Source organism: Colletotrichum costaricense (assembly GCF_030867565.1).
Source record: "Colletotrichum costaricense strain IMI 309622 chromosome Unknown Scaffold_10.1, whole genome shotgun sequence".
Taxonomy (NCBI): Eukaryota; Fungi; Ascomycota; class Sordariomycetes; order Glomerellales; family Glomerellaceae; genus Colletotrichum; species Colletotrichum costaricense.
This window is the reverse complement of record NW_026848239.1, coordinates 1997711-2010879: the sequence shown is the minus strand read 5'-3', so window position 1 is coordinate 2010879 and position 13169 is coordinate 1997711. Positions and strand designations below refer to the sequence as shown.

Below are 13169 nucleotides of genomic sequence, written 5' to 3'. Positions count from 1 at the left end.
TGAGGATGAAAGTAAGAGTGAAGAGTAGAGGTGAGTGAGTTCGGGGGAGGCGGTGCGCTAGGCCCCACCAGGTGGTTCCACTTTCTCTTTCGGGATGGACCATGTCACCCTCCGTCCCGTGCTTCGGGTCTTCGGCGTTAGGGGTCCCAGTCGGCGAGTCCGGAGAGCCACCGCGATTGCGTCCTCACCTTTACTATCGTCAACCACCGCCTCTCTCTCTCTCTACACTCATGAAATACATCTCACAACAGTCGTCTTCATCAACAACGTCATTCTGAGGCTCCGTGAGGCTTCAAGTACCTCCGCAATCGGTCTCGTCATCTTCTACGGTTCACCTCCGCTGCACCCTCGGCTACACTCGCATCTTGACTTGAGATTATCCCCAGGCACAAAACTTACGTGGGAATAACCTTCATCCCAGCTCAGCCTCACAGACACCTCAGACCGCGCCCACTGCCTCGCAGACGCAAATCAGCCCCGAGTCACTTTGGTTTTGAAAACCTTCAGATCACATCATGTTTTGAATGCAATACCTTATTATTTCCGGTCCTCGCGCTTCTTCACGGCTTTAACAACTTCACACTATAAGTCTCTGTAGACTGGCCGTACTCTACCCAGCAGCCAAGACGGCAGACACGGCTCCACGGCAGCAAGGTTCGCCCGTTCGTCGCCGACTCATGAGAAGCATGAGCCCAGTAACATCCTAATCTGCCCAGATTGAGGCCCACCCCGCTATCTTCTAGAACATGTCGAAACATTTTCTAGGTTCTTGAAAAGATGCCCGAGCCTCACTCGCGGCGCGCTGGAGCTTGGAGCAGGGATGGGACTCTAAAGTCTGAACCCGCGCCACAGTCCACATCGGCATCTCGGAGACTTCGCCCACATTCCCGAACGCGAGACGGCGAGAGCCCACTGCCGTGGCGGAACCACGACCGCTCCGCCGCATGTTCGCTTCCGCCAAGCCACTCTTCCCGTGTCACCCGGCCCGACGTGGATCGAACTGCGCCTAGTATGTCAGTGGACTTGGAACCTCACTACGCCTCACGTGAACATCCCGCCGGCCGGGCCTCAATTCAAGGTACTGGAGTTTTTGTTGCAACATTATCGTCTCATTGCATCGATCAATATGCTATGGACGTACACAGATTCTACGACACGACCAGGCTTCCCTCCAATGCCAGGTTTCTGCTCGACGCTCCAACCTTGACGGTAAACGTACCCGCCGGCACAACCCAGTTCTGGCTTGCGACATCCCAATAGCTCAGATCTTTCCTTCTAAGGTTGAACGTCGCTACTGCTGATTCGCCCTCGCCGAGCCTCAACTTCTCGAACCCGCGGAGCTGCTTTGGCGGAGACAGGGGCGCGCCGGCCGGGAGGGTAAGGTACAACTGCGCGATCTCGGCGCCGGCGATGGATCCCGTGTTCTTGATGGTCGCCGTTACGGTGGCAACGACCTCGAAGAGATCGGCGCGGCCACCGGGGACCACCTGGCCGACGGCCGGGCCGGAAGTAGCTGTGGATGTGACGCTGATGTCCGAGTAGGTAAAGTTGGTGTATGCTGCATGTTTCATTAGCATGGTTTTCAAGTGAAGCATCGACCCTCCCCTAGAGCACAAAAGACTTACACAATCCGTAACCAAACTCGTACCGCGGCTCAATGCCAGCCCGGTCAAAGTGGCGATAGTCGATAAAGATGCCCTCGGCAAAGTTATCCTCGAGCGTCTTGGACACCGCAGTGCCGTAGTCGGCGACACTCTTGCCAATCGTATACGGCAGCTTTCCGTTGGGGTTCGTCGCGCCCCAGAGGATATCAACCAGCGCATTGCCAGTCTCCTGCGACCCGAGCCCAGCCCATACAATGGCCTTGACGCCGGGCTGCGCGAGGATCGTCTCGAGAATGATGGGCCCGACACTGTGCACCACGACCACGACATTATCGTTGACCGCCTCCGCGGCCTTGACGAGCTCGTTGCCGTTGTGCCACGGGTCCAGCGTGTTGCGGTCGCCAATGTTGCCGTCGACGGTGATGTAGCCCTCGCCCGAGTCCGACGTGATGAAGACAAACGCCGCGTCGGCGCCGGCGGCCGCCGTGGCGCCCTGCTGCGCGTCGTCGGTGCTGCTGGCGGATACCTCTGTGCCGTCCTGCTGCGCGCGCTCCCGGATCGCGTCGAGGGGGGCGACGAGGTAGGGGTAGTCTACCGTTCCGGAGCCCCATCCCATGCCGAGGGTGCCGTTGTTGCAGCTGCGGTCGTAGCAGGCGTTGATGCCGGCCGGGTTATTCACGGTCGAGGACCCGATGACGGCGATCTTCTTGGGCGCCTTGAGCGGGAGGATGGCGCCGTCGTTCTTGAGCAGCACGATGCCGTCCCGCGCCGTGGCGCGCACGTTGTCCTTGTGCGTGCCCTGGACGTTGGCCGCGAGGTTGACGGGCGGGTACTCGCCCTGGTCCTGGCCGAGGAGGTACCATGCCGCGAGGATGCGGCGGACTTTATCCTCGATCGTGGTCAGCGAGACGGTGCCGTTCTCCACGACCGTCTTGAGCTGCGGGCCCCACCACACGGAGCTGGGATCGTTGTTGTAGTTGGCGCCCGGCATCATCATGTCCAGCCCGGCCTCGGCGCCGCTGACGGTGCCCGTGGTGGCGTACCAATCCGTCATGACGTACCCCGGGAAACCCAGCTCTTCCTTGAGTAGCTTGGTCATGACGGCGTCGTTTTCGCAGGCCCAGGTGCCGTTGATTTTGTTGTAGGAGCACATTACCGAGGCGACGTTGGCGTGGACGGCCTCGGCAAAGGGCCAGAGGTAGAGCTCGTGCATTTCCCTGTCGCCGACGTTGCTGCTGATTGTCTCGCGGTTGAGTTCCTGCTCGTTGACGATGTAGTGTTTTGCCGTTGCTTGGACGCCCGAAGACTGCATGCCCTCGATCGTCTCCTTGGTTGCGATGCCCATGAGGTACGGGTCCGGGCCGAAGCCCTCCCAGTTTCTACCAGCGTTTGGTGTCTATTTCAGGTTTTCGATGGTTAGCCATGTTACTTAAAATCCAAAGTGCAAAAATTCACGGAATCCGAGAACCTACTTTACCCAAAGCGCCACAAGCAGGACCAAGCATAACATGGACACCAACGCCTCTCGCCTCAGCAGCCTTGAACGCGCCCCTCTGCCGAATCAAATCGACGTCCCACGTCGCGGCCGCCTGGATACCGGGCACGAACGCCGTCACGCTGCTGGCGTAGCGGACGCCGAGGGGCCCGTCCTGGAGACAGAGCGAGGGGTAGTTGATGGAAGACGCGGGCGAAGTGTTACCGACACAGAGGCCCTTGCCCCAGCCGATACCCGAGACGATGCCAATCTTCTCGTCGAGAGAGAGCTTGGCGATGGCGGCTTCGGCTTTGGCGTAGGCTGCGTTCCATTCCGGGGTGCGGACGGGGCTGCCACCTCCCGTGGAGTTTTGCGCGCTGGCGAGGCAAGCCGCTGCGGCCAGGAATGCGATCTTGGGGAGATGCATTTTGAGAAAGGAACGTTCAGGTCTGTGGGACGGATGGTGAAAGAAGCGCAGATGTGTGCGGCCGGGGGTCTTCGCCTTTATACGTCCCCGGAGGCCTGAAGCTCATGAGCCTCTTGGGAGCTTTCCTCCCCGCTTGAGGGGGAGTGACGATCCACACCGTTCAGTAAACCAGAGGTGTCTGGCCAAGCTGCCGAGGACATGGAGAAGAGGAGAGAGGTCGTCATTCCTGCAGGGTCAATCTGCGTGAATTGGGCTCGGTATGTCCCTGTGATCTCATGTCCCGCGACAAGGACATGTATGGTTCCGTGGCCCAGTGGTTGGCATAGTATAAATTGCCAATTGGCCCCCTTCATGTCTTGGCCCTGTGCGTCTACATTAAGGGGGCAACTTTAGAGTTGAGCCGTTCTCCATACTTTTGAGTCGGGATGTTCGGTAGTAGTATCCAGCGGCTTGGTATTGATCATCCCTTCCCAAGATCCATGGTCGGTGATTATTATTCAGTATAGGTAGTATTCGTTGACCACATGTTTTGTGCGTTCATCCCATAGGAGTAACCATGGATATGTGCCGCTAGAGAGCTGTGGCCACATCGCGGCGGCTGCTCCCCTCCGGTTTGGAGAAATGGGAGAAGATCGTCCCGGAACAAAACGTCGGACTGCGTTGGTCTCTCAGGTGACATTGACATTGCCGTAGGGTTACATTTGATCTCTTGGAAGCCGGAGCATGAGGCGATGTACATGATGGGCACATGAAAATGAGGGGAAAACTCCAACTGATCCACGGTCTTTTCAGTCTCGTTCAAAGTATTCCCGCGAATGGACACCCGTTCACAGGACGTCGGGCCGTCTGCCGCAAGACCCAATTGCAATAGAGCGGTTATTTGCTATTGTTCTGAATTGCCGTACACCATCAATGATTATTCGCTCGAAAGCGAGTCCGGGCCATAGCCGGTTGAATGTCGTGGCCCCTGAACGCAATTAAATGACGTTGTGAATCTTAACTTATTAAATGCCGGCCCGCTTGCAACCCCGCGTTGGGATGGCCGCTCGGCGGTCGCTTGTTGGAGAACCCGGGGGGGAAGGGAACGGCGGTGGTCGGAAATTTGAAGCTCCCCTCATTTTTTTCGCCCCTTCCTGACAATGAAAAAGGATGAACTCTTCCGCGTACTCATGTTGGCATCTCTGACGCAATGCCAATGGTGTGTCGACTGCTTCGTAGCGAAGTGCCTCATCCAGGCCCTGTTGTGTTACGCTTATGATGTTGTGAAAACTTGGCTGGTAGTTACACACAAGCTGGGCTGCATGCAATAGAGCACGAAATATACTTCAGGTTAACGAGAAACGCGCAACTGGTTGAGTCTAATTCGGAGAAGTTCTCCCAGACTCCCAGGTGTCTGCACCGGGAACGCAAAGACGAACACCAGCTGTTAAGGTTGTGCGCATGCTCGGCCGAGGACTGCTAGTAGTGTCTGAAATGTCACTCTCACGCACATAATCATTTGGACCTTACACAGTAGAGCAAAGAGGAGAAGATGAAGTCAATCGAATAGGAGTTCTTCCATGAAACAACTGCCAGTAAACCTAGTTTACTGCCCCTGAACCATGTGTCGACAGTGATGAGTTAATTGTGCATTAACTTTTGGGGATGAACATGGATGGGTGACGCACCAAAAGCAATGAGCCAAACGGTGCTCAAGGACCAAATTGAGTAAACAGTGACACTCAATCCCGACCAAATGCGCAGAAATTGTCCCCAAAGAGTGAAGACTGGGTGGAGAATGCAAAAAAAATGGCAAAAAGTATATGAAGATGCGGCCAGTGTGGATTGAACACACGACCTTCAGATTAAGTGATTGAAGTTAACTTCAGTCTGACGCTCTCCCAACTGAGCTATGTCCGCCACGATCTTCGATGACGCTACCACCTGTTGATTGTCCTAAGTATGTAACGCGTCAGCCCCCGGGCGACAAAGTTGAATTTCCCGTTTCGCCGATGTTGAAGAAATCGCGGAAGATTCTTGCAATAAGAGGTCTCAATCGCCATTGAATTCAGCAAGATGACCAACACAAACAACCAAAGAGTTGCAAGTTGCCCTGTCACCTCTGTAGTCAATTCGAGTCATATAGGCGCCCCACCGCTTAGTGACACGCTCGCGGAAACGATCACTAGGATAATGTTGTTGAGAGTCATAACTTTATTAGAATTTTCTGCGGTAAAGATAGAACTAGGTTGCACGGATAGTCTCAACAGATCCGGATTCTTTACGAGTTCCCGATAATCTAAAAGTGCTTGACCCAAAGAGCATCTGATCCGCCGACTATCGGGTGGTTTCGTACATCAACCGCCATGCCTCCGTGTTCGTAGGACAATTGAGCCCGCCGGAATCTGACATGCTTGTCAACATGTAGTTTCAAGATGCACGAGAGGATCGTGATCCTGCACATGTTACAAATCAACTCACCACTAGAAACGGCAAACCTGCCATCCGCTCATCCCAAGCCTCGAGAAATAAAGGTGACTCAGCCAAACAATCTTCGGTTAGACTCGGTCGGCGCATGATAGCTCGCAGTCGTTCCGCCCTTCACTACGCTTTAAATTCCGCTAGACCCGTCCTCTGTACATAGTCCGCGCCCTGCGGACAACATGCAGGAGTATCAAGCGGGTGCTTCAGCGGGTCACCTGCGGGCTAACACTCCGATGGGCCCATGCTCCGGGATGCGGAGGTGGACGCGGCTCGGCTTCCGCTCTTGTTTGGACTTAATCTTTTGTCTTGCATGGGGTTGATAGATAAACCATCAACCATTTGTGAGTCAATGGCATCTTGAGGTACGACTCACATTCGAGAGCAATATTGGTATAAATCACATTGAATAGGACATTGTCAAAAAGTCAATTAATTCAGAACATCTTCATCTTTGTTCAATTCGTTCTCATTCATTGAGAGGCTTATCATTGGAAAACTTTCGGCATCGCATTACCGATACATCATCACCGACAATACCATCTCCACTCCCCATCCAGAACCTCATTCATCATGGGTGAGCTCGCCGAAGAAACAAGCAAGCTCCAACTCGGCTCCGTACCGTTTGGCAAGCAGATGTTGAAAGAATTTCTCCATGACCCAGCTTATCACAACATGAACAATGGTATGGCATCCCCAACTCAACCACATTTCATTTCCCGTTCACTAACATAATAAACAGGCTCATTCGGGACTATCCCACGCCACATCCAAAAAGTCCTCCGTTCCTACCAAGACGAAACCGAGGCCCGCCCAGACCCCTTCATCCGCTGGACCTACCACGACCACCTCCGCGAATCCCGCAAAGCCGTAGCAGAAATCATAAAGACCCCGCTCGACAGCACAGTCTTCGTCCCCAACGCCACGACGGGCGTCAACACGGTCCTCCGCAACCTGTCCTGGGAGGCCGACGGCCTCGACGAGATCCTCTACTTCTCCACAATCTACGGCGGCTGTGCAAAGACGATCGACTACATCGTCGACACCCGCTACGGCCGCGTCTCGGAGCGCGGCATCCCGTTGACGTACCCGATGGAAGATGCCGACGTCGTAGCCCTCTTCCGCTCCGTCGTCGCACAATCCCGCGCCGAGGGCAAACGCCCCAAGATCTGCCTCTTCGACGTCGTCACCAGCTTGCCGGGAATCTGCTTTCCCTGGGTCGCCATGACGGCCGCCTGCCGCGAGTTGGGGGTAATGAGCCTCGTCGACGGCGCGCAGGGGATCGGGATGGTGCACCTCGACGTCGCGGCCGCCGACCCGGACTTCTTCGTGTCCAACTGCCACAAGTGGCTGCACGTCCCGCGCGGGTGCGCCGTCTTCTACGTGCCGGAGCGGAACCAGCACCTCGTGGCGTCGACGGTGCCGACGTCGCACGGGTATGTGCCGCGGTCCGGGCAGGTTCGGTACAACCCGCTGCCGAAGAGCAAGGACTCGCAGTTTGTGACGAATTTCGGGTTCAACGGGACGTTTGATAATAGCCCGAACATGTGTGTCAAACACTCGATTGAGTGGCGTAAGAGCCTTGGTGGAGAGGACAAGATTCTCGATTACCTCCAGACACTGGCCAAGAACGGCGGCAAGAAGATTGCTGCGATCCTCGGGACGTTTATTCTGGACAACAAGACGGAGACGTTGACAAAGTGCGCCATGATCAACGTTGCGTTGCCGATGGTGAGCGGTCCTGATGCGGAGTCTGTCTCGGTGGGTTCTGATGGCACGGTCACCGTTCCCGAGACGGAATCTGCAGCTGTGGGCGCCTGGCTTGTATCCAAGTTGATGGGTGAATACCAGACCTTCCTGCCTATTTACAGGCACGATGGTCGTTGGTGGGTCAGGGTGAGTGCGCAGATTTTCCTCGACGAGTCCGACTTTGAGTGGACCGGCAACATGTTGAAGAGTCTGTGTGAGCGCGTGGGCAAACAAGAGTACAAGACGGAGGAAAGCAAGTAGAGTGAAGGGACGCGGGGACGTTGAAGGAAAAAAATGTTTTTATATCACAATGCCATTCATTTACTATGCCGGCTAGAGAGCTCAGAGGATATCTAAGCTAGAATGAGGTTCACCATGTAATCCTGCAAAACATCCCTCAGGGGAATATAAGACAAAAAAAAGATCTCTCTGTAGTCGATCGTCTCAGAAGACGCCCATGACCATGGCGATTAACACGGCTTGGAGGACGACCATTAACCCTCCCTTGGCAGCCGTCAACCTCTCACTACCGGACGTCGAGCCGGCGTTGTTGTTCATGTTGTTCTCCCTGGACATCAAAAAAAGTGAATCCTAATGCCAAAAGAAGTAAAGTGTATTCACACGTGTGTCAATGCTTACGCCGCTGCGCCAGCGCCAGTCGCGGGTGCTGCCGCCTGTTGGCTGTTGACGACGTGCTCGGCCATGCCGAGGGACATGTTTCCACCGTTGAAGGCAACGAATTGCGACTTGAACATGATGTCTCCGTAGATCTGAAGCTTGGAGGTGGTTGCCTGGAGGCCACCGAAGCAGGCTGGATGGTGTTAGTTGATGTTTGGAAAGGGTAATGGTGCAATGTGTAACTTACTCTGAGCGTCAACCTGGGCAAAGTTGATGTCGGCACCCTTGACACGGGCCATGTAGACACCGCCGATATCCATCATAAGATCGGGAAGCTGGGCGTTGCAGGGGAAGGTGATGCCGCCGACCTGCTGGTCCTGCTTGGCACCCTGGACCTGCTGGTAGTAGGCCTGGACCATGGGAGGGTTGGCGAGGATGAGGGTGGTACCGGTGTCGGCAATGGCCTGAGCACCGGCGGTGCCCTGCTGGACCTGACCGCCGGCAACCTGGAACTTTTCACTGCTGAACTGCCAGAAACCGCTGGTGGTGTTGACGGGGATCCAGGCCATCTGGCCGGTGAACTTGGAGCTGTCGATGCGGCCAAACTCGTAGGCGCCGACGGTCTTCTTGCGGAGATCGGCAGTGAAGACGGGCTCGGCAAGGCTGGGCATGACGTTGTCGAAGAAGGTCTTCTGGGCCGTGGGCTTGACGGTGTTCAGCTTGGAGAAAGCAAGACCGAGAAGACCATTGTTGGCGGTGTCCTGGACGAACTGCTGGGAGACGGCGGTGGCCATCTCGACTGCCTGCTCCTGAACGACGGCGCCACCAATGTCGACGACGTCGGTTCCGACGACACCCTGAGCTCCGGAGCCATCACCGTAGCGGATGGAGAACTGCTGTCCAGAGAGCATCTTGGCGTTCGTGCTCTTGGTAGGGTCGTACAGCTGGTGACCGGTCTGGGACGTGGCGTCGAGCATGGAGGTGAAGACCCACAGATCGGAAGAACCACTGTCAAAGTCGACGTTGACGGTCTGGCCACCAATCTTGATGGGCGAAACGTACTCGACGTCGTTGCGGATCGGGGTGGCGGTGACGAGACCGGTTCCGGGTTGTCCAGCGGCGGCGGTCTGGTTCGTGGCGCCAGCGGCGAGAGACTTGAAGCCCTCGGCCTTGACGGGCTCGGGACTGGGGTTCTGGGCCGCCATGGCGTCCATGGCATCCTGCAGGCCCTGCGGGATGGGCATGCTGTACTTGCGGTACGCCTTGATCAGCTGTCTCGGACCATTGTGACCGGCGAAGTTGTCGTTGGGCACTCTGGGGACGAGGAAGTGTCCTCGCTTTTGGATATTAGCGCGCTTCTCGACCGGGGAGGCATCGGCAAAGGTCGACAGGAGGCCGTAAAGGACCAGCGACCGCAATGAAGTTGACTCCATGTTGATTGTGATGTAAAAAGGACGTCCGTCACCAGGTAGACAACTCTATGAACAGAGAGGATATAAAAACAGGCCACACCAGGCGGCTCTTTTGCTTGTTAATGAAAAGGACGAGGAGCTGTCACCAGGGAGCCCTCAAAAGTGTAAAATGGAGAATTAAACAAGAGTCGTCGTGAATGAACGGAACTGGTGACGGGGGCGGAAGAAAGGAATAGAGGATGACCAAGAAGAGAAGAGTAACCCAGGTCGGAAAAGAAGAAGAAGGTGGTGGACAAGGCCGAGTTAATGTTCAAAGTAGGAAAGTCAAGAGATGGCGACTGGCCCGGCTCAGAGAGCGAGGATTATACATGTTGCAAAAAATGGGACGACGACGTCGTGCGCTTGTTGCTTGGAGGCTCCAGGCGAGCCAAGTCTCAAGTTGTGATGCCCTGGTCACAGATTGTCCCGCTCAGCAAGGGGGCGTGCGCGTCCATGTCAAGCCGGGCCAACCCTGTGATGGGCGGATCTGGCGTCGAACCGGTCGAACCACTGCTGAGGTTCTGACTGAGAGCGAAGGCGAGGAGGAGAAGGAGGGCGAAGCCTGAAGGAGGAGGACCAGGGGAGGGTGTGTGCGCTTCCGCCTGGGATCGGGGTTCCCTCCCATCAGTCAGGACCCAAGACATGAGTTGCGGCAACGAGGTGGATCTGGTAGCATGTTTGGAATTCTGCGAATACGTCGAGGAGAAGATCGGTCACAAGCAGGGGAGTCCCCTTACCCCACAGTCGACAAGGCCGTGATCCAGAGCAGGGATATCGGTCGATCGGTGCCGGGAGGCTAGCGCAGGGGAGGGGGGAGGGGGGGCAAGGGGAAGGGGGAATGTCGAGCTGTGGGTGGGTGTGGACGTGGATGGTGTGCATCTGTCTCTGCGTGGCGGCTCTGACCTTTCCCATGCTCGCTTTCTGTTCGCAACTATGCAGAAGCCCGTTGAGGTAGGTCTGAGTGAGAGCCAAGAAATATCGTGCTTCGGATGTAAAGTCTCATGAGCCATGGAAACTGGCGAGCCGTTGATCTGAGGTCTCAATTAGCTTATTTCGACCCATTTAAGCGTGGTTGATTTGGCAGATTGACAATGCGATGTGATCCCGGTCCCTCTCTCTAATCACAATAGACAAGCAGTAGCAACACCACCACCACCATCTCAGTCTGGTATAGCACATGTACGTTTGGCGCCCGGCAGCGAAGAGAAAAGCAGAAACGGTAAGACGGAGGGCGCTGTCAGATCTCCCCTAGCGCCGACACTCTTTCTCTGCCACAACTTACAAGGCTTAAGTGCCGTAGGCTACTGCAAGAAAGACACAAGCTCGCCGCAGCCAAGCGTATGCTAGTCGTCGGGCGATGTTCTCGGGACCAGCTAGCCGGGCCGTTGCATTTAGACCAGTCCTGGTGCAGATGGCCAGACAAGTTGTTCGTCACCTCCTTCTCCACTGGACGGCGATGGTGAGCCGAACTTGATTCCGTTGGTCCAGAAGTCTAGGTCAAGTAAGCGTGGCTAAGCATTTAGGCGACGTAGCAGGTAGATGTGGTGGCCCACGCATGTTCCCCACAGGCCTTATTCCAATTATCAAGTTGGATGCTGGATGCTGGATGCCGGCAAGCTGTCGAGTTGGGGCGGCTTCTCATCAGACAAAACACTGACAAAGAGGATGGCGGATATCCGACGATGGGTCAGAGAAAGAGCAGTAAAGTCAAGCAGCCAGCCTCAGGCGAGGACTGAGTAGGGTATGAACTGGATGCTGCTGCTGCTGCTGCTGCTATTCTTGGCCTCAAGCGTCAAACGGGTAACCCTTCCACGCCCTCGAGAACGAACCGGGTGTCTAGCCCTACCTAGTCGGTTGGAAACGAAAGGCAAAAAACCAGAGAGGGAGTTTTCTTTGACCGACAGGAAGAAAACAGCATCATCCCCTCTTGGTAATTCAACATCAAGGGGGGAGGGGTCTCTCTCGCAGGGGAGGGGGGATCGAGCGCGGGAGAGCGGCGAAGGATGGGCGAGCGAGCATTCGACGGTGCATTCGAAAGAGAAAGGAGGAGGACAGCATCCCGGGTGAATCTCGTCATTGGACCCCTCTGGTAAGTCAGCGTTCGCAGTTGTTTCCGCTTGGCGTTTCAGCGATCCCCATGGTTGCTCTCCCGTCGCTAGCTAAGCCTCGCGGCGCTTGGCGCAGTAGCGATGTGTCTGCAATGTGACTGCTGGGCAAAGCAAGACTTTTTGCCAAGGGCGATCTGGTCCACGGCCTCCATGGCCTCCATGTTGCGGCCTGCTTAGCGAGCTAAGCTTTGAGATGTTGCGGAAGAGGGATACCGAACATAATTAGGTCGAGGGCCTCTTCCCTATCGGATGAAGGAGAAACAAGTGCCATTGCTGAAGCCAAAACTGTCATTGTTTGCGGACCTCGGACACGCCCCGGGGATAGGCAGGCACAGGCACAGGCACAGGCACAGTCGCTGTCAGACCGTCAGGTAGACGATAGTCCGCATTTCTTAGTCTATCGTTCTCGCGTGTGAGTGTGGTACCTAGACAGACAGCTGACTGACGGAGCCGCCTCCCGCCGCATAGCTTGGAACGAGCTCCTGTTCGACTAGGCCTCATCTCCCTTGATTGGATTCTAGTTTCTTTCTGACCTTGGTCTCTGCGAAGAAACAACCCCTTGGCCTTGCGATGACTTAGCTCAGGAGAAGGCGGTTTGGGGTTTGGGATCTTTGAAAACGCTGGCGAAAAGACAGGGCAACATCGGCAAGGTCGCTGACGTATCCACGGGTAAACGGCGCGGTCAACATCGTTTCTGACCAACGCGTAGTCCGGGCTGGAGTCAGCGAAGAGAGACAACGGAGACAACGAGGCCCAATCGGTCGATGGTGGCCAGAGTTGTCCAGGCCAGACCAAGTTTCTCTCGGCGGCTGTTGATGCTGGCTGGCAAGCTGTAGCCATGTTGCCAGCCAGGCAAGGAGACTGCAAGAGACTCTCGAGAGAAGACAACGGATGATGATGGGTGGACTCGGAGAAGCCCCGGTGCCCCCCAACCCCCTCTCCTCTCTCGAGTCTCAACTTCTCGTGAAGGCTCCCTCATTCTCCTGGGGGTCCTCGTGGATGGACGTTGAGTCCAGTCTTTCTGTCGAGTGAGTGGACAGGCTGACAGGGCCTGAAACGGTCCACTGAAGATTCTGAGACAGAGTTGTGCGGCGGGATCCCAGCAGTAAAACTCCGAGCGGCCAAATGTTCCGAGCGGCCCATGTGCCCCGGGCGTAGCGAGGGGTCCATATACTGTCGGGTAGGTAGCGTCAAGTAGTGTAGCGCCTGACGCAAGGTTGCAAGGTACGGGTACGCTACTTCGTACGTGCAGCAGCAGGTGTAAGTACTCGCAGCGTA

General features: G+C 55.9%; 6 protein-coding genes across 6 annotated transcripts; 2 read left to right on the top strand and 4 right to left on the bottom strand.

Annotated features, from left to right (window-relative positions):
* Positions 1–1148: 1148 nt before the first annotated feature.
* Positions 1149–3505, bottom strand: CCOS01_10307 (glycosyl hydrolase family 3 N terminal domain-containing protein; the record flags this gene model as incomplete). The annotated part of the gene is made up of 3 exons (XM_060458463.1): positions 1149–1558; positions 1626–3000; positions 3077–3505. The coding sequence occupies 3 exons, from the start codon at positions 3503–3505 to the stop codon at positions 1149–1151; spliced, it is 2214 nt and encodes a 737-aa protein (XP_060311628.1).
* A 3033-nt stretch (positions 3506–6538) lies between these two features.
* On the top strand, positions 6539–7975 carry CCOS01_10306 (uncharacterized protein; the record flags this gene model as incomplete). Its single annotated transcript, XM_060458462.1, has 2 exons — positions 6539–6650; positions 6708–7975. 2 exons carry the CDS (start codon positions 6539–6541, stop codon positions 7973–7975), a joined length of 1380 nt encoding a protein of 459 aa, XP_060311627.1.
* Positions 7976–8158: 183 nt separating this feature from the next.
* On the bottom strand, positions 8159–9765 carry CCOS01_10305 (eukaryotic aspartyl protease; the record flags this gene model as incomplete). Its single annotated transcript, XM_060458461.1, has 3 exons — positions 8159–8282; positions 8354–8525; positions 8580–9765. The coding sequence occupies 3 exons, from the start codon at positions 9763–9765 to the stop codon at positions 8159–8161; spliced, it is 1482 nt and encodes a 493-aa protein (XP_060311626.1).
* Positions 9766–10178: 413 nt separating this feature from the next.
* Positions 10179–10427, bottom strand: CCOS01_10304 (uncharacterized protein; the record flags this gene model as incomplete). Its single annotated transcript, XM_060458460.1, has 1 exon — positions 10179–10427. One exon carries the CDS (start codon positions 10425–10427, stop codon positions 10179–10181), a length of 249 nt encoding a protein of 82 aa, XP_060311625.1.
* Positions 10428–11535: 1108 nt separating this feature from the next.
* CCOS01_10303 (uncharacterized protein) lies at positions 11536–11850 on the top strand (the record flags this gene model as incomplete). Its single annotated transcript, XM_060458459.1, has 1 exon — positions 11536–11850. The coding sequence occupies one exon, from the start codon at positions 11536–11538 to the stop codon at positions 11848–11850; it is 315 nt and encodes a 104-aa protein (XP_060311624.1).
* Positions 11851–12466: 616 nt separating this feature from the next.
* CCOS01_10302 (uncharacterized protein) lies at positions 12467–13034 on the bottom strand (the record flags this gene model as incomplete). The annotated part of the gene is made up of 3 exons (XM_060458458.1): positions 12467–12721; positions 12759–12836; positions 12876–13034. 3 exons carry the CDS (start codon positions 13032–13034, stop codon positions 12467–12469), a joined length of 492 nt encoding a protein of 163 aa, XP_060311623.1.
* Between the last annotated feature and the right edge of the window lie 135 nt (positions 13035–13169).